A 19,527-nucleotide genomic window follows, 5' to 3' on the forward strand; every position below is an offset into this window, starting at 1 on the left:
TAAAGGGAAAGCGTCCGGAATCCTCCTGCGGCTACTAAGCCAGTTTGGAGCCTTACTCTCTAGTGGGGGACAGCGAAGGGAGGAGCAGAGTTCTGCGCAAAAAGCCCCTTCGAGGTTAGCCTAGGGCCGTGATCAAAGGCTGCCTCCCCTAGAAATTTCACTGAAGAACCAATAGGGTGCTTTTTTAACTCAAAAAACGGTCAGAAGCGGGAGATAAAAAAAATGATTCAAAGCGTTGCATAGGAGTATTTTTTAAAAGATGAACAGAACTGTAAACGGCCACCGCACATCTCGACTTTCTTGATTTACGTACATACACGTCGGACCAGTTGTAAATCAAGCAACCACCGCCTTTTCACAAGCACCCATCCCTACCTTGTTAACGTTACTCAATGAGAAAAATTCAGCTTTTTATGAATGAGTAGGTGGCCCTTAAAAGGGCCTTTGGATATTTTGTTGCTCGCTGCAGGAATATTTAGCCGCCGAAACCGTACAGAGTGCGGCCCTGGCGCTTCAAGGCATAGACCACATCCATGGCAGTCACGGTCTTCCTCTTGGCGTGCTCCGTGTAAGTCACGGCATCGCGGATGACATTTTCCAGGAAAACCTTCAGCACGCCCCGGGTCTCCTCGTAGATCAGCCCAGAGATGCGCTTGACTCCTCCACGGCGAGCCAAGCGGCGAATCGCAGGCTTCGTGATGCCCTGGATGTTATCGCGCAGCACCTTGCGGTGGCGCTTGGCGCCCCCTTTCCCGAGCCCCTTCCCGCCTTTGCCGCGACCCGACATCTTCCCAGCAAACGCACGAACAAAGAACGAACCGGCTTATGCAGGAGAGAAAAGAACTCGGCTGAATTATATACTCTGTAAGCGGACCAGAATGAAAACTGGCAAGTCCAGGGAGGGCGGTGCCACCTAACTACGCCTCTCTCGCTATAGGGCGCAGCTCCTCAAATGAGCAGCGGGAGATTTTCAAAATGCCCAATCGCAAATCGCCGCTTCAAGCTGAATAATTTGGCGCCGTTCGTTTGCTCTTGAGTCTGCGTAGAAGAGAACGCTCTCAGGTTGCCCAAAGGAGGCAGGAGAGAGCAGACAAACAAGCAAAAAATGGATACAAAACTGCCCAACGGAACTCGTTAGTCCCTCCCCTGCGTATTTGCGCTACTTTGTTACCAGAGGGCAAATTGTGAAACTGTTGCAAGATAAAAACGACTGATAATACCTTCGATGAAAAAGTCGCTCCTCTTTCTTTGACGCTGTTAATGAAGTTTAGGAATGAGAGCAGCCTGCGCCCATGTGCATTTGTGATAAATTATTTTGACACTTGCATACAATTAATAAACTACGGAGACGCCAGAGACGCCTTAATGTAAGCCGTGCTGTCACCTACTGAGGAAGAAAAGTGTGTTTTCTTGCAGGAGTCCTGTGGAGAAGACCATGTTTTCAGTGGAAACTGGTGCATATGCGATTTGTGTTGAAAACTGTCTCTGCTTTGATTGCAATGAGATTAAATCCGAACGTGTTTTGGAACATGGAGGGAATATTAAAAAATAATAATTCTGGTCCCGATTCCTACTTGGTGTGCTTAAGTATTTGATTTCTTCTCTCCCTCTCTCTCTACACACACACAAAAAACAACAACAACACATAAACAAATATATAATGGACTTTGGAGAGCAAAGTGTAGTGTAATAAAATAAGAGTTATGGTACCAGGAGTTGCCTATTCAGATCCCTGATCAAACTTGAAACTCACTGGACTACCTTGGCAAGGTTTTCTTTTCAGTAGTAGTAGTTTACCACCTAAACCAGATCTACCTTATTGGGCTGTTATAAGCCTCAGAAAAGCAGGATAAAGTTGTGGTAAATTCCAATAAAAGTGTCCCCCCCCCCTTACATGCCATCACTAGGGGTGATGTATAGGATCAATGAAGATTAACTTAATTTGGAAGTTTCAGTTCCAGAACATGAAAGTTCTGCTGCATCCTCATTTTTAATACAGACATATCATTAGCAAAACCCACAGGCTACATCCAAATCTGGGCTTCTATAATAAATACCCTTTAATTTAAAACTTGCAAACCTTATTCATAATTTAGTATCAACTCCTTCAGTAGCTCCTCATTGTGACCTTAGAGAGGAAGAATGCCTGTCATAGGTTGCAAAACAAATGTCAAATATACCTTTATTTGCCTCCCAAGTTAGGATTGCACTTCATGTATGATCTAATTTATTCTTGCATCGCAGACGGTTGGACTAGATGACCCTCAACAACCAGTCCCACTATACAATTCTGTGTATCTTGAAGGATGTGGGGCTGTGATACACAAAAACCTAACACCATAATAGTTCTGAGGCTCTAAGATACCAGGAGACATTATTGCTAAAAACTACCCTTTGGGAAATTTTGCTACAGAAGAACAGTAATTAAAACATGTGACTTTTAGCTGCTCATAAAAATTAGTTGTAGAAGCTTGTCCAGAAATTCGGAGTCTCTATTGTAATCGCCAGGCCTAGTTATTCTGTAGCAAAGTTTATGCTCCCATCATCCAAACCACATTCTTAGCATATTCTTGATTCATCACAAACTCGTTTACTGTATAAAGCTTTTATTAAGTTTTTGAAAATACTATGCATAGCTTTGTGAAGCACACCTGCTCAAGGTGTATTGAGCTATGCCACCACTCTTACCTGCAAGTAGTTTTTCCCCCATAAGCTGCCCTACCGTTTCATGCAATATGGGAAAGAATCACAGAACACAAAATACTGTATGACTTAATACTTTACATGGGGAAAGAGTGTCTTTAGAGCATCACCACGTATGTTTTAATAGTTAATAAAAATTGGTGTGCAATGTCAGCATTTACGGAAACTCGGGATGAAAAATGACTCAAGCTCTTTTGTGAGAAAGTGGGTGGCTCTTAAAAGAGCCTTTGGGTTATTGAGTTCTTTGCTAAGCAGCACGATCTGCTTACTTGGAGCTGGTGTACTTGGTGACAGCCTTGGTGCCCTCCGAGACTGCGTGCTTGGCCAGCTCCCCCGGCAGCAAGAGGCGCACGGCCGTCTGGATCTCCCGGGAGGTGATGGTGGAGCGCTTGTTGTAATGAGCCAGGCGAGAAGCCTCTCCGGCGATGCGCTCGAAGATGTCGTTCACAAAGGAGTTCATGATGCCCATCGCCTTGGAGGAGATGCCGGTGTCGGGGTGGACCTGCTTCAGCACCTTGTAGACGTAGATGGAGTAGCTCTCCTTGCGGCTCTTGCGGCGCTTCTTGTCGCCCTTCTTCTGCGTCTTGGTCACCGCCTTCTTGGAGCCTTTCTTGGGGGCCGGAGCAGACTTGGCTGGCTCGGGCATTCTGGCAAAAAACAAGTCTTCGCTCTGGAGGAAATAAGAAGCCCTCGGAAACCACCTTTCTCTGGTCACGGCGGACTGCAAAGAGGAATGCGGCGCTGCCGGTGTCAGCCCTTCCTCTACTTAAAGGCCCTTTATGCAAATGAAGGTTGCTGGGCTGACATGTTTCTATTGGCTGCGGCGACTCCTGATATCATCTCCGCTGCGCACGCACATGCAAATCATAGGACTGTGATATTCCCGTTCCTATTGGAAGAGTGCAGTTTCCACTTCTGTGATTGGTCAGGTCGAGAAATGTGCTTTCTCATTGGCTTGTGGCTGCAGGACGCCTGATGAGCCAATAAGAAGTGGTCCTTGCAGGCTACAGGAAGGCATAAAAGGCCCCCGCCTGGGCCCTCGCCCCTCAGTGCTGCTTTTGCATTGTGAGCGCTGCGTGTGGTGCGTGAGAGCCGGTGACGACAGCATGTCTGGCCGCGGCAAGCAGGGAGGCAAGGCGAGGGCCAAGGCCAAGTCGCGCTCTTCGCGGGCCGGCCTGCAGTTCCCCGTGGGCCGCGTGCACCGCCTGCTGCGCAAGGGCAACTACGCCGAGCGGGTGGGCGCCGGCGCGCCCGTCTACTTGGCGGCCGTGCTCGAGTACCTGACGGCCGAGATCCTCGAGCTGGCCGGCAACGCCGCTCGCGACAACAAGAAGACCCGCATCATCCCCCGCCACCTGCAGCTGGCCATCCGCAACGACGAGGAGCTCAACAAGCTGCTCGGCAAAGTCACCATCGCCCAGGGCGGCGTCCTGCCCAACATCCAAGCCGTCCTCTTGCCCAAGAAGACCGAGAGCCACAAGGCCAAAGGGAAGTAAACCTTGGCTGCCCCCCAAAGGAAAAAAACCCCTCGCTGAACGCTGAACCCAAAGGCTCTTTTCAGAGCCACCCACGTTTTCCAGAAAAGAGCTGAGTCCAGGCTGTTAGTACTTTCGAAAGCAAGTTGTCTTGTGTTTGGAACGGAATTCAAAATATTCCTACCTCTTAAGGTTAAATCGTATAAATCCGCGAAGAACAATTGCCATTGCACCAAATTAGGTGAAGCTGAGTCTTGTTTTAGTTGTACTTTCCGTGGTTGAGAAGGCTGTTCGGGGTATCAATAATACCCGTTGATGAACAGCTCTTGGTTAAAGAATGATGTCCTACGTGGATCACGCAGTCGTTACCCGCCCCCATTTTATATCTTAAAATACACCTTGGGGTACTCGAACATATAAATATTAGAAAACGAATTGGCATGCCAAGGCAATACCTCACTCCGAGGCAATCTGGCTCTGATGCAGCCTGAGAAAGAATTACGTATGTGTAACGCGGGAGCTGACACATAGTATTAAAAATACTCTTTAACCCTGGTATTTTTACCAACTCCCCGTAAAATCAAAGGATTCGGCGGTAGGGGATACGATTCTGAACCAATCATTGCGTAGCGCGGGGTTTTTTAGCCCTATAACTGCCTCTGCCTGTTAAGTTCAAAGAAGCCTACTCAGCTCCTCAACTCAAAACTGCTGCTAATTAAATTCTCTTTGATCCAAAAACGGTTGTCACACTAGGAACGGTGGGGGTTGGGATGCCCTGTGGTCGCACAAATCTGGCTCGTCAGCTTTTTCAGCTTTTTAACGGCAGCAACTTTAAGATACGCGCTATTGGAGCTGGAATTACCGCTAAACACTGTTTCACTCCACACGCATGATATGTGTTGTTCTTTACTTTCACAACAACCCTGTGAGGTAGGATAGGCCGGGATTCGCGCGTCGTCCCCCCCCCCCCGACCAAAAGGTAATTTTATAGGTCGTGTGCTTAGGATCCATGATATAACTGGAGCACCTTTCCGGCAGAAGGTCTGGGAGGGGACCGAGAGCTCAGAGGTGGCCTCCAATCCCTTCCAAGCCCGGGAAATTCAAACCCCTGAGCCGCTACGCCCGCGTTCTCGGCCAATCAGGGAAGGAGGATTTCCCTATAAATTCTCTGCTCGCAGGTCCTCTCCCCCGCTTTGCATTCGTCCTGCAGGACCGAGCTGCTGTCTCGCTGCTTGAGCCATGGCGCGGACCAAGCAGACTGCCCGCAAGTCCACCGGAGGAAAAGCCCCTCGCAAGCAGCTGGCCACTAAGGCTGCCCGGAAAAGCGCCCCGGCCACGGGTGGGGTGAAGAAGCCCCATCGCTATCGGCCGGGCACCGTCGCCCTGCGGGAGATCCGCCGCTATCAGAAATCGACAGAGCTCCTGATCCGCAAACTGCCTTTTCAGCGCCTGGTAAGAGAAATCGCCCAGGACTTCAAGACGGACCTGCGCTTCCAGAGCTCTGCCGTCATGGCCTTGCAGGAGGCTAGCGAGGCTTACCTGGTGGGTCTCTTCGAAGATACCAACCTGTGTGCTATCCACGCCAAAAGGGTCACCATTATGCCGAAAGACATTCAGCTGGCACGTCGTATCCGTGGCGAGAGGGCTTGAGCTGCTTCCCAGTCGCTACAGCACAGCTGGAAATAACCCAAAGGCTCTTTTAAGGGCCACCCACATAACAAAAAAAGGAGCTGTCGTTACTTCCTACCCAGTATATTTGCACTGCACAATCCAGGTGCAGGTCGGCAAGCGTTTGGGCACCGGCCATTGATGTTCTTCTTCCTGACGTTCAGTATGATCATGTGCATGTTCACTCGGAGGTCCTGCTGAGACTTCTGGGTAAGTGGCTATAGGCTTTCAGCCTTAGTGGAAATTTTGAGCTGGAAATCCCCTGCTTTAAATAGGAATGGTGTACATTGGTTGCAACCGGTCAGGATTTCTAGAGAAATGAAATGGATTGACTTTATTTTAAGATCCTGATTTAATTCAGCAACGCATTTTCTAACAGTTAAAAGCACCCAGAAGCTGGCATTTCAAAGCCAAGCAAAGAGAGGAGTCTTTCCGTCTGCTCTGTGGTTTGATTCCGCTGGGTCTCTTTTGCACTGTTTGGGCCCAGTGCCATGCATCCATTGACTGCAATGGGCTTCATCATCTTTGGATCAGCCTGATCCATTCCAGGTCAGGTCAGGAAATCCAGGTGCTGATTGGCACTTGCTGTACACTTCAAGGAGGGAGAGGGAAATTTATATAACACCTTTACTTCACTCTAGGAACATCGGCACCATTGTCTTTTTTGTTTTAAATATTTTGCATGCCTCAAATGCTTCAGTTAGGGGCACAAATACTCCATGTGTACACTCTCAAATGTAGTGCTTCTTTCTTACTGTTTCCTTATAACTATGAGTAGGCTGAGGGAGACATGTACCTACAATTCTGATACTATACTGTATTTCATTACCTGCTGAAAATGCTCATTTCACAAAGGGTTTTCAGAAAACACATTTGTGTCTGCAGAACATGGAATCGTAGAGTTGGAAGGAACCCTCAGGGTCATCTAGTCTAACCCCCTGCAATGCAGGAATCTCAACACACACGCCCAAGACTCTTGCTGTATTCTCAGGGTCATGGGCTTCAGCCCCACATTGAGCAAAAGTGTCCAGCACTGCAGTGGTTGGACTAGATGACCCTTGTGGTCCCAACCCTACAATTCTATGATTCTGTGGTAATCATTTTTTCTGTATTTTATAGTTTTATGATCCCTCAATGCTTTCATTGTACCCCACCGTCACATTTTTTATGAGCTGGCAGTTTAGAAATATTCTTTTAATAGATGAGAAAATAAATTCCATTTGAAGATTACAGGGGAGAATTAAAAAATGGATGAAATGTTAATGGGTGGGGTGCAGAGCTTGCTACACGCCTAGCTTGTTACTTCTGAAATGACCAAGTAGTGCTTTGGGTGTCTTGATGAGCCAGCTCATCAGCACTCTGCCCTTTGCAGCATTCCCAATGCCCACTTGGCCATTAAAACTCAGAGGAGGCGGCATCGGGCAGCTCCTCTGATAGGGATTTTTTTCAGATCTGGAGCTTGCAGCAATGTTTGCTGGAAACAAAAGCACAGACACCACCCTTGGCTGAGGCAGGAAAATGGAAGCCTCTTTGGCAAGTGAAGAAAACTTGTGAAATGGGGAAAGAGATTGTGGCAGAACATTACGTCAATGCTAAAAGGTAGTGGAAGACAAATCTTTAAAAGATAGAAGGAAAAGAAAGCTCTTAGATCAGGCATAGGCAACTTCGGCCCACCAGATGTTTTGGGACCACTAACTCCCATGATCCCTAGCTAACAGGACTAGTGGTCAGGGATGATGGGAATTGAGTCCCAAAACATCTGGCGGGCCGAGGTTTCCTATGCCTGTCTTAGACAATACTTTGTCTGCCCTGTTAAAATAGCCCAAGGGTCTAGTGACGTTGGTCTATATACTAAGATGCCTTTGAAGTGGCTCATCCACTTCTTGGTCAGTGCTGTTCTATTCTACATATTTAGTAACTTTCAGCTGCTGGTGCTGCCTTGAGAATAGAATAGCAAGCCCTTTTGCTTCTTCAAGATGTCGTAAGAGAGTTATGGTCAGAGAGGGGAATAAAGGAAAAATGACCCTACCAATATCAAGGTTATAGTATTATGCCTTAAAATACCACAAGAAAAATAAACTGTGCCTTGGAGAATGCATTGTTTGAGAATGTATCATTTTGCTGTGTTTTCTCATTGACTTAAGAATGTATCTAATGTATCCTTATGGAAATGTATAGGAATGTATCTGAAAGTACTGAATGTATCCTTACAGAAATGTATAACTTTTCCTTGAATGTATCTTTACTGAAATGTATTTTTCACAAAACGCTGTACTATGCTGTATTTTCTGCATGTATCCAGTCCTAGCTGCCAAAACACTCTCCACCACACTGCCATCTACTGAGTCCAAACCAAAATAGTTTTATATTCCAATAAGTATGCAAACATGAGACTATCACACTCGAATTGACAGCAATGCAGAGCAGGATCTCACATTAACACTGAAGCCATTTCCCGAACATCCAGCCTCACGATCTGCATACTGATTATTAGCAGCTACAGAAAGTTTTCCTGTAAAGGAACAGCCATTAACCAGATCCAGAAGAAGCTCAACACATATTATTCAACACATATTATTCCAGCCCTCCAGCAAAACTGACACCTCCCAAGATCTTACAACATCCTACTTACCTTATGTTAATCCCCTCTTCTCCCCATTCAGGTCGCTTCCCACCACCTCTGCTGTTATTGATCCGTATGGAAACCAAAAGGTATAAGAGTCAAAGCAGCCCTTTGTTTGAGGTTCTCACTCCGTTTTTATGGCGTGAGGGGGGACCCTGTTGCAACAGTTTTGTTTTTTCCTGTTCTTTCAATAAAGATCAGACTTTGCTTTTTCACCAATCTTCCGAGGTGTGGTCTTCCGAGGTCCCAGTCCTCCTTATGAGGCAGGGACTCCCTTGGGGAAGGAATTATTTTTTAATTTCAAAGACAAACCACTGCTTCAGTCTGTGATGCAGGCACCCAAGGCCTTGGAAATCTGGAGGCTGCTCTGGCAACTAGAAGACCCAGAGGGCCACTTCAGTCTACTTTTTTTGGTCACTAAATTTCCACTTAGGCCAAGGCTTGCTTGCTTGCTTGCTTGCTTGCTTGCTTGCTTGGTGGCTTGAGAAAGGAACTGCTTGTTAATCCAGAGAATTTGCAACAGCCTCTTTCCTTGCTCTTTGCATTTCTTGTGTTTGAAGAACCAGAAATCAAGATCAAAAACATCCCATTAGAGACATCCTGTGTTAAACGGAGAAGCACATGGGACTGAATAATTGTCGGCTAGGATATAATTACTGTTTTGAAACCAAATAAGATGGTGGAAGCTGGCAGATACTGGCTGCTTGAGTACATTTGGAACCCTTTTCTGCTACTCTTCAACTGAATACATGCCATTGCATAAACACCCTAAGATATCAAGTCAGTACTTTCTTAACTACTCTCATTTGCTGATATTTGTGGGTAGAAAATTACTATCTCACTCTCTATCTGGATAAATAAAAAAATTGTCCAGTAGCACCTTAGGGAGATTGCTTTTGCTGTTAATGTGTGTGCACATGCAGTACAGAGCTTTATGTTTCAGCCTCCTATTCCAGGTCTCTGGATTCTTAGGCCAGTAGTACACAACTAGGAGCTCACTTTAAGACTGATCTTGCATTGTTAACTGGGCCTCTACCTTCTGACACACACCTGAAATAAACTCTCCAGAGGGTGCAGTAGATCATATTCAAATACGTGATGAAACAAGTTTTAAAACATCATTTTTAGAAAACAAATTCTTTAGTTCAATTTACAAAAGTTAGTTTTACCATGTCAGTACAATGGTTTTGTCAGTGCTTGAATCCACCTTATGTGCAGACCAGACAGCTGCAGATAACAGGAGGTGCCATCCAGAATGTCCAGAGGGCACGAGGTTGGGGAAAGCTGGATTAGTTATTGAAACAAAATTTACATTCCACTTATTTGAACAAAAGACAATTGAAATTCTTCATTAAAATATTGTTAAAATCATTAGAAACAAGTTACATTGAAAATTAAAACCAGTAACTGCACAGCTGTTATACTTTAAAAATCACATGCTAAAATCACATGGCTAGATAGTCTTGCTGAAACTGAAAGGTTCTTAGCAGGCACTGAAAACAATACAAAGACAGTATCTGCCTAATGTCAATGGGCAGTGAGTTCCAGAGTGTAGGAGCTGCCACACTAAGTAACTGGTTTCCTGCAAGTGCAGAGGAAACACTTTGCAAGTGCCAGTTCTGCAAATCTAAATGGTATTTATCCTCTACTGATGGCAGGGTGTACTTTGGCTGAATTGGCAACTTTTGAATGTGTGTAAAAATCCACAGATACATGGGAGGTGGGGATTCTCCATTCACTCACTTCCCGTTAGAGCCTCTGTTCATCTGCAAATGCTATACAGTGGTACCTTGGGTTACATACACTTCAGGTTACAGACTCCACTAACCCAGAAATAGTACCTCAGGTTAAGAACTTTGCTTCACGATGAGAACAGAAATCGTGCTCCGGTGGCGCGGCGGCAGTGGGAGGCCCCATTAGCTAAAGTGGTGCCATGTTAAGAATGGACCTCTGGAACAAATTCAGTACTTAACCTGAGGTACCACTGTATATCTGAGGTCCAGTGTGAGGGCTTAAAGGCATCCATGGCAGCAGAGTATGGTGACCAAAGTTGATGGACAAAATAGTTGTCAAGGAGAGGGGCAGTTTTCTGATCGTGCAGCTTCTTCCATCCCTGCACCTCTTCTGCCACACCATTTGGACAGGGCAAGAGCCTTTGGCTTCCTCTTGCATCTGCTACCCATACCACTAAATGTAAAACAACAAGTATTATTTGCACAATTGCTGACTTTATGATGTGTGTTTTTTCTCAATTTTCCTTCCTGTGCTTTGAAGAGCAGCTCTGATTTTTAAAATGGATTCTTTTGCTTGATAAATTATTGTTTGTGCTTCTTTTTCCCCCAATTCCCATCTGGCCAGTCCCCACAACAAAGCAGTAAAATAAGTTTGATATGTCCTAAAGGCTCCAACAGGTTACCTGGTAGAATACCGTTACTGCACTTCTTCCCAAATCTACTGCCCATATCCACAGCTGAATTTTGGACTCAACTTAGATATGTGCATCACGTCACATTAATTCAAAAGGCCTCTCTAGGCTACACCATAAACAGCACCTTCCCTGACACAAGGTAAAATACGGTAGTATTCTGCTCTTTCGTGCTATACTCATTTCCCCAAGGCCCTCTGCCAAATATTTGCTTACGGGGTGGGGTGGGGTGCACCTCTAAGTTCTTTGCCTTTTCAGCTTATTAAAATTTATGACTCAAAGCCTAAGCATAGGATATAATTGTTGTAAATACATCATCCATGTGATGATCTTGCAGCAGTATAATTTGTATGTTAAGACAAGAGCACTCGGAAGGGTGCTGTCAGACTAGATCCTCCAAAGGAAGGGGGATCTGCCAAAATATACATATATTCAACGAAGTGGTTCAACAGCTAGTTGAAAACATTATATGGAGGCAGGAATCAGACCATGCTCCAGGACATACACAGGATCCCTGCCAGCACAGAGGTGGCTGCAGCCCAAGCATGTTTTTTCATCTTCCATTTCACTATCCCAAAGTTATTCTCCAGCTAGAAAATTGGCAAAAGGTCCCCCAATGGCAGGAAAGTAACAGCTGTGCTAGGGGAAGAATTTCTCACCAACAGCAAACTCCATACCTAGTTTTTAATGACAAGCAACTTTTAGAAAATCTTTATAGTGCTTTAGAGACCAACTACAGTAAGTTTGTTCTGGGTATAAGCTTTCGTGTGCATGCACACTTTTTCAGATACCTGAAATGCATACACACATAAACTTATACCTGGAACAAACTTAAGTTGGTCTATAAGTTGCTACTGGACAATTTTTATTTATTTATTTTGGCTGCATCAGACCATCGCGGCTACCTACCTTAATCTAGATTTATAGTGCTTATTATTCTTCTGTTTTTACACTTTGAGACAGTTTGGCAGCCAAGTGTTTGGGTGCTTCACGTGGTGAAGTTGACTGCAACATGTCCAAACTGACAAGCTACCACATTCCCAGCACCACACATTATCTTTTGGTTTAGTTTGTCAGGCTCAGGAGCTTATCCAAATACGAACCATGACAATACAGTTGTAATTTAAACTAAGTGCAGTAGATCAAAGACATAATTGCCAACTTTGATAACCATGAATATCACCAACAAATAAAACTAATGATAAATGATTTGAAAGCACACATGTGATATGGCCTCCATTTCTACAAACTGTAGCAAAGGGGAAAGCAAGAAAGGATTGAGGCAACAGCAATCAGGCGATTGCCAGCTCTTTTCTGGAAGGTGTGGGTGGCTCTGAAAAGAGCCTTTGGTTCAGTTTCAAAGAGAACTGCGAGGCCCAGAAGAGCAGCTTCACTTCCCTTTGGCCTTGTGGCTCTCGGTCTTCTTGGGCAAGAGGACGGCTTGGATGTTGGGCAGGACGCCGCCCTGGGCGATGGTGACTTTGCCGAGCAGCTTGTTGAGCTCCTCGTCGTTGCGGATGGCCAGCTGCAGGTGGCGGGGGATGATGCGGGTCTTCTTGTTGTCGCGAGCGGCGTTGCCGGCCAGCTCGAGGATCTCGGCCGTCAGGTACTCGAGCACGGCCGCCAAGTAGACGGGCGCGCCGGCGCCCACCCGCTCGGCGTAGTTGCCCTTGCGCAGCAGGCGGTGCACGCGGCCCACGGGGAACTGCAGGCCGGCCCGCGAAGAGCGCGACTTGGCCTTGGCCCTCGCCTTGCCTCCCTGCTTGCCGCGGCCAGACATGCTGTTGTCGCTGAATCCACACAACTTCCTCTCCCAAGAAAGCGAGCCAATACTGGAGGCAAAGCCGGCGAGGGGCTTTTATATCTTCCGAGAGGCTCGAAAATGACGCTTCTGATTGGCTGGAGATGGAGTTAAAAAAAATAAACCAATTGGGAAAAAGATTTCTAAGTCTGCACCAATTCATCCAATTGGAAGTGGGGAATCACAGGCTCATTATTTGCATGTGCGCGCCCAAGTGGGGATGAGCTTAAGAGCCCTCTCAGCCAATCGAAAAGTTGGGGCATAACAGCTCCCCACTCCGAGCTTCCGCGGCTTCCTCTTACAGTCGTCTGACAGAAGGGGCGGGAGTGTTGCTAATGCGTGAGGTGTGCTTTGATGAATGAAATAATTTAAATTATGCCATAAGGAAGAGATTGTTTCTGTCGTGCGCGCGCTAAATTTCGCCCGAGAGTTAATGTGTCAGCTTTGGTCTCGTGGACAGCTGGTCAATTATAGATGTATACTTTGAATTATTATCATAATCATTGTTTATTTTATTTCTCGCCCTTAACACGCAGGTCCCAGAGATGTGCGGAATAGACGTGCCTGATGAAGCTCCGCTCCACGCTGCTGGAGCTTAGCTTGGGGGGCAAAGGTCTGCAGTGTGTCCAAGCAGATCCAGCATGTAGAACCTGATTGAGAGTGTATGGGTCCTGGGAAATAGGGGGTCACATTCAAACAAGATCGCCAACCATGATTCTAGATTCAGGTAGGTAGCCGTGTTGGTCTGACGCAGTCAAAATAAAATAGGTGCTACTGGACAATTTTTTAATTATTTATTTAGATCGCCAAGCCAACATTACTCTGAACAAGGAGGCGGAACTCCGTCCATGTCGACGATTAAGTTCCATCAGCAGAAGTTGAACTTTACACTAGAACTTGGGTGGAAGAGCCCGCTTTACCTTGGCGTTGGGGGCAGGGCTATGTTTAGTGCAGGAAATACATTTATTTTTTACAGGAAATGTCCTAGTTCTAACTACCTCAGTTTGGGAATGCAGCAAGCCATGCTTGGTGTCACATCTCTGCAGGAAAAACACCAAAATTTCCTCCTCCTACTGATGTGAGGATGAAGAAGAAAGGAATTAGGTAATGAAGGAAGCAACCTTAAGAGTATCCCTCAAGCCTGAAGAAAGGTCATCATGGGTTAAAGGGCAGACTAGACTAGAGTTGCCCATGCCCTCTCATGTAGGTACAGTACATCAACCTCAAGCGCAAGCTGAGTTGTATTCCAACACTTGATGGTCCAATAGGATGACATTACAAAACAGCTTTTATATGCTCATATTGTACCATTGTCCTGGTAGTGGTCAGAGTTTTCAGGGACCCTACACAGAAATGAAGGGGAAGCGAGTGAATACGAGTCATAAGAATACCTTTCTTTTTTAAAAAATAATTTTTATTAACTGGCCAATCACATCAAATTAAATCACATCACATAAATTCCAAATTACAAAGCCAAATTTTTAAATTTTGTTGGGGGAACCCATACTTCAAGATCCAAAGGGGGATTCAGATCATCTTCTTATTACTGCGTTAATGTCCAAATCAGTCCCAATCAGTCCAGACAAAGTTCATAATTCTATCCAGTCTTATCTTGGTGTTTCCACATCATATCTTGTTCATATAATTTCTCTTTTTCCTTTACGATCTCTTCTGTTAGTCTCCTTAAGCCGATAAGCAAATATAATAATCCTGTGTGAATTTCCCGTTCCTCCAGTCTAAGTCCAGATGGTTTCCATATATCTCCTTCGTAGATAACATCGCTCTTTCCATCATAAATTCGGCATTTGTCACTCTTAAGTCCCACGGAGGAGTTGATCCACGATATGTAAACAGCTCTATTTCTCTCTTTCTCCTCCCAGACCCAAGAGCTCCAACAATGCCTCCCAAAATGGCGACGGCATTTTAAACTGCGTCATTCCAAAACTCTTAGCTTCCCAGCTTCGTCTTGAAACATTGCTTTGGTTCGAAAGTTTATCTCCACACAGCCTTAAATCCACAGCTTGTCCTTTTCTGACTCATTGGGGGAGGGGATTCTTATTGAGTCACATAAGAAAAGGAAAGGCAGGTTTTTCCCCCCCTCCCCCCTCAGTCATTTGTCATACCGTATCTTGACGTATCTTCTCATATTTTATTCTTGTCTTGTTATCAGAGATCTCTTCTGTCAGCAGTCTTTACTCCCCCTTTTCCCTTGAAGTATGTGCAATTTATCTCGTCCAAATTGTTTCTTTTGAAGATTCTTGCAACTAGATTCTTGCGTCCAGGAGTGCTGGAATCCCACAGGAGGGCTTTGTGCCTAGTGCCCCCACCCCCACAAATTCGGGGGTGGTACAGCAGGCAAGGGTCATCCCCCCACAATCCTGGGGGGGTTAAGGAGGCTAATTACCCCCATCATAGCCTCCAAATCACCTCCTGTGGGTCGGAGAGATGTTATTGTCAGCCATCTTCCGATGCGCCACCTAGTGGCCCCCCATAAGAATACCTTTCTACGCCTGCTCAAAAGCCGGGAAGGCGCCAGCGCGCTCTCTCAGTTAAATTGTTGCAGCTAATTTATTACTGGCTGTTTTGAAATACCGCTGCGTTTTATTGGAGAAGCTGACTTAGCATTGCCCTATAGCGTTGTTGTAACAGTATACGCTCCTGCGTTCACTCCCCGCTCGTCCCCCCCTCAAAGTTTTCCTTCAGGTCGGCTTTCAGACTATATAAACTGAAACTTGCTGCCTGTCGCTCTCATTCGCAAGGTCTTTGAAGCTCTAAGATGTCGGGTCGCGGCAAAGGCGGGAAGGGGCTCGGGAAAGGGGGCGCCAAGCGCCACCGCAAGGTGCTGCGCGATAACATCCAGGGCATCACGAAGCCTGCGATTCGCCGCTTGGCTCGCCGTGGAGGAGTCAAGCGCATCTCTGGGCTGATCTACGAGGAGACCCGGGGCGTGCTGAAGGTTTTCCTGGAAAATGTCATCCGCGATGCCGTGACTTACACGGAGCACGCCAAGAGGAAGACCGTGACTGCCATGGATGTGGTCTATGCCTTGAAGCGCCAGGGCCGCACTCTGTACGGTTTCGGCGGCTGAAATTAGGCGATGCCGCAGTAGCATTAGCAGTTACCAAAAAAATACTCAAAAGGCCCTTTTAAGGGCCATCCACGTTTTCAACAAAGAGTTGTATTGCTGTTACAAAGTAGCCTTGTGTACCAAACTTTCTGCCACTTAGACGTCAGTGCTTTTACCTCCCGTTTCCAAATCACACTGCAGATCATGTGCAGCGAAGCAAAAAGTTACTGACTCCCTTCCACACGCGTTATGTGCATCCCCCCAAAATTCAAAAGCTCCTTTCCCTTTTTTGCGGGGGGAGGGGGGGAAAGGTACTTCATTACGAAGGCATTTTCACTAGTAGTGATTTCTTTCAGCCTTTTTTGATATTTGTGGGTGGCTCTTAAAAGAGCCTTTTTGTGATGCACAGATGTTTTAGGTTTTGTTAGGTGGAAAAGCCCGCTTCTTCCTCATTTGCCTTTGGGCTTGTGGCTCTCTGTCTTCTTGGGGAGCAAAACAGCCTGGATATTGGGCAAGACTCCCCCCTGGGCAATAGTGACTCCTCCCAGCAGCTTGTTCAATTCTTCATCGTTGCGAACCGCCAGCTGGAGGTGACGGGGAATGATCCTCGTTTTCTTGTTGTCCCGGGCAGCGTTGCCCGCCAGCTCCAGTATTTCAGCCGTGAGATACTCCAGCACCGCGGCCAGGTACACGGGGGCTCCCGCGCCCACCCGCTCGGCGTAGTTCCCTTTGCGGAGCAGGCGGTGCACGCGGCCGACGGGGAACTGGAGGCCGGCGCGCGAGGATCGCGACTTCGCCTTGGCCCTCGCCTTCCCCCCTTGCTTGCCGCGGCCAGACATGGCGACACTGACTCAGCTCCGCTCAGAGGCGCAACAAAAAATAAAACTGCAATTAAGAAGAAAAGAACCCCCGGCGCCTTTTATGCCCTCCTCGCCCAGGGAAGCGCAATTACGGATTGGTCAGATCTGTCACCAGCACAGCAGAGCCAATAAGAAGACAATTTCTAAAGGCGGCCAATCGGGAGCGGAGAGGCAGCTGCCGCCCAATGAAAACCCGGCGCTTGAAGTATTCTAATTTGCATGTGCGTGCGCAGTGGCGGCGCTACAAAACTCTGCCCTCAGCCAATGGAAACGTTCGGCATTGGAACCCTTCATTTGCATAGGGAGACTATAAATAGAGGGCTGGGATGAGTTAGCCTGCTTCACACTTCGCTTTTTTCTTCTTTTTGCTGGTACAGAAAGTAGGGGGGCTTCTTGCACAATGCCCGAGCCAGCCAAGTCTGCTCCGGCCCCCAAGAAGGGCTCCAAGAAGGCGGTGACCAAGACGCAGAAGAAGGGCGACAAGAAGCGCCGCAAGAGCCGCAAGGAGAGCTACTCCATCTACGTCTACAAGGTGCTGAAGCAGGTCCACCCCGACACCGGCATCTCCTCCAAGGCCATGAGCATCATGAACTCCTTTGTGAACGACATCTTCGAGCGCATCGCCGGAGAGGCTTCTCGCCTGGCTCATTACAACAAGCGCTCCACCATCACCTCCCGGGAGATCCAGACGGCCGTGCGCCTCTTGCTGCCGGGGGAGCTGGCCAAGCACGCCGTCTCGGAGGGCACCAAGGCTGTCACCAAGTACACCAGCTCCAAGTAAGCAGATCGTGCTGCTTAGCAAAGAACTCAATAACCCAAAGGCTCTTTTAAGAGCCACCCACTTTTCTCAAAAGAGAGCGAGTCACTTGTCTCCAAACCGCAGTATACTTACCTGGCACGTTGGCGTCCTCCCCCCCTCCCTGCAATAAAAGGCAATGACTTCTTAAATTTCTCCAGAAATCTTTTACGCATAAGCTCGTCTGTTACTGCGGCAACCTATCAAACAAGTGCAACGTTTCCCTCTTTCCGCCCATCCTCCGTTACATCAGTTTCGAAGATGGTTTTGCAGTCACACAGTTCTGGATTTTGCTTTTGGCACAGAAATTTCAGATTAGTACTGCCTTAATTTATTTTTTGAAATGCTACAATTTTGAAACGAGCCCTAATCTACATAACGGAATCTAGTTATATAGCCTGCAGTAGGTTACGTTCTTCGGAGATGGTCCCGCTAGTTAAAACACTTTAGCACCTTGTCCGTTTTGGGGGCAGAGAATAACTCCTGAAACTGACTTGACTGCTCCATCCTTCAGCCTGTATGCAATTCATCGATACCTGGGAAAGTTAGTATAGCAGAATCGATCTAGTCATGGGGAAGGTCCTGTTCGCTCGCTGCTCCCGATTCTCCCCCAAAGAATCTGCTCAGCGGGAGGCTTTATTGAAGCCTTGAGACAACAGCCTCTTTGCGTATGGATGGGTGTCTCCTGCTGGGCACTTTTCTAAGCCTCGGAGATCCTGGCGGGGCGCGGAGGGGGGCACTTGCGGAATAGCATCCTCAATAGGCTTCCTAGGAAAATGGCATGGCGCGGAGCGGGGGGCAGCCCAACGTAACAAGTGCAAGCTTCTTCCGTATTAGGAAGAATGCGATCGCTACAGAATAAGCAGTGCGATCCCTGTTCCCTTGGTGTTTTACAGCCCTCTTCTTTGTCATTCTCTATACTGCCACCTAATGGGCATATGCGGTCATACAGAGTTGATCGAAATCTGGTCTGCAGAGGCTGCTCATAGCGGGGCCGAGGGGCCGGCTGGTTTCCACCAGTATTGCCTCCACCATGTTTGCTGCTGGCCTGCTTGTTGCTTCTCTCTCTCTGCTAGCTATGTTCGTTTTCTGAAATCTGACAGGGGCTACTTCTCCAGGCTTGATGGAGACCAACTCCTACTGGCCTCCAAATATGCAAATAGTCACCTGTGGGAAGGAACACACCTTTCTCTGACACACCCACCCATTATCCCTGTGTGTTTCTTAGAATCACATAATTGTAGAGTTGGAGGGGACTCCAAGGGTCATCTAGTCCAACCCCTGCAATGCAGGAATCTCAGCATCCAGTTACCAGACCCTTCTTTGCTTTGCAAATGGCTAGCAGTTTTATTGCTGCACCACCAGGACCCCCTTTGCACCTTCATTTCGCTTTTAAGAATGCTGTGGGCTCTCATACATATGTTAACCAGCTTTTCCAGAGGGACAGCAAAGCAACCTGTGTTGCAACCTTGGGGTGCTGCAGGTGCTGATGGACTCTCCCCACTCCCAGCTAGCTACTAGTTGTAGCCTTCACCCCGTCAAAATGCGTTGCCAATTCCTTGAGGCACAGTGCCACTGCCACATGAAAAGCTTATTGGGAAGAGAGAAGGGCAGCCAGGACAGCACAAGGAAGGGCAACTAGACCAGTGGAAAGCGCCGTTTAAACCTGGCAGCAACTCTTAAAATGCAGATATTCTTTCAGTGTTCCTTTAAAAGAGGTACAGCAAGCTGAAAGTTGGCAACTGTCATGGAAGAGCTTAAAAGATGTGAGTCAGGAAGCTAGCCAAGTACTTTGTTGTCCCTCTCTAAGAAGAACAGAATAGACACAGGAAGCACCTGCCTCTGCTGAGCTACAAGAAAGCCCAGTGCCACCTAGTGATTAAACCATATAATGACACTATCCACATAGCAAATGAGTCTTTTCGTAGCTGACAGAAGCAACCATGAGGAATAACATTGACTCTGAATCGGTGTGCCAACTTGAATAAAATATGGAGGCAGGTAAGCCACACCCCACATAAATCACATGACAAGGTGCACACATACCATTTGAATGATGCCCATCAACTTTGGGGGGCCCTGGCCCCTTCAAATATTTTATTGGGGGGC

General features: G+C 47.0%; 7 protein-coding genes across 7 annotated transcripts; 3 read left to right on the plus strand and 4 right to left on the minus strand.

The window, feature by feature from the left end:
• Positions 1–16: 16 nt before the first annotated feature.
• On the minus strand, positions 17–1,518 carry LOC128404205 (histone H4). The gene has a single exon (XM_053369655.1). It carries the CDS (start codon positions 785–787, stop codon positions 476–478), a length of 312 nt encoding a protein of 103 aa, XP_053225630.1. The 5' UTR covers positions 788–1,518; the 3' UTR covers positions 17–475.
• Positions 1,519–2,761: 1,243 nt separating this feature from the next.
• On the minus strand, positions 2,762–3,463 carry LOC128404194 (histone H2B 5). The gene has a single exon (XM_053369629.1). It carries the CDS (start codon positions 3,347–3,349, stop codon positions 2,969–2,971), a length of 381 nt encoding a protein of 126 aa, XP_053225604.1. The 5' UTR covers positions 3,350–3,463; the 3' UTR covers positions 2,762–2,968.
• Positions 3,464–3,764: 301 nt separating this feature from the next.
• LOC128404170 (histone H2A type 2-C-like) lies at positions 3,765–4,227 on the plus strand. Its single transcript, XM_053369597.1, has one exon. It carries the CDS (start codon positions 3,810–3,812, stop codon positions 4,197–4,199), a length of 390 nt encoding a protein of 129 aa, XP_053225572.1. The 5' UTR covers positions 3,765–3,809; the 3' UTR covers positions 4,200–4,227.
• A 922-nt stretch (positions 4,228–5,149) lies between these two features.
• On the plus strand, positions 5,150–15,906 carry LOC128409632 (uncharacterized). The gene is made up of 4 exons (XM_053380197.1): positions 5,150–5,825; positions 6,011–6,056; positions 12,328–12,622; positions 15,465–15,906. The coding sequence occupies exons 1-4, from the start codon at positions 5,418–5,420 to the stop codon at positions 15,781–15,783; spliced, it is 1,068 nt and encodes a 355-aa protein (XP_053236172.1). The 5' UTR covers positions 5,150–5,417; the 3' UTR covers positions 15,784–15,906.
• LOC128404178 (histone H2A type 2-C-like) lies at positions 11,736–12,706 on the minus strand. Its single transcript, XM_053369610.1, has one exon. It carries the CDS (start codon positions 12,672–12,674, stop codon positions 12,285–12,287), a length of 390 nt encoding a protein of 129 aa, XP_053225585.1. The 5' UTR covers positions 12,675–12,706; the 3' UTR covers positions 11,736–12,284.
• Positions 15,907–16,018: 112 nt separating the features above from the next.
• On the minus strand, positions 16,019–16,668 carry LOC128404185 (histone H2A type 2-B). The gene has a single exon (XM_053369623.1). The coding sequence runs from the start codon at positions 16,599–16,601 to the stop codon at positions 16,212–16,214; it is 390 nt and encodes a 129-aa protein (XP_053225598.1). The 5' UTR covers positions 16,602–16,668; the 3' UTR covers positions 16,019–16,211.
• A 203-nt stretch (positions 16,669–16,871) lies between these two features.
• Positions 16,872–17,461, plus strand: LOC128404199 (histone H2B 5-like). The gene has a single exon (XM_053369643.1). The coding sequence runs from the start codon at positions 17,023–17,025 to the stop codon at positions 17,401–17,403; it is 381 nt and encodes a 126-aa protein (XP_053225618.1). The 5' UTR covers positions 16,872–17,022; the 3' UTR covers positions 17,404–17,461.
• The last annotated feature ends 2,066 nt before the right edge of the window (positions 17,462–19,527 follow it).

The sequence above is a fragment of the Podarcis raffonei genome, chromosome 2 (genome assembly GCF_027172205.1).
Source record: "Podarcis raffonei isolate rPodRaf1 chromosome 2, rPodRaf1.pri, whole genome shotgun sequence".
NCBI lineage: Eukaryota > Metazoa > Chordata > Lepidosauria > Squamata > Lacertidae > Podarcis > Podarcis raffonei.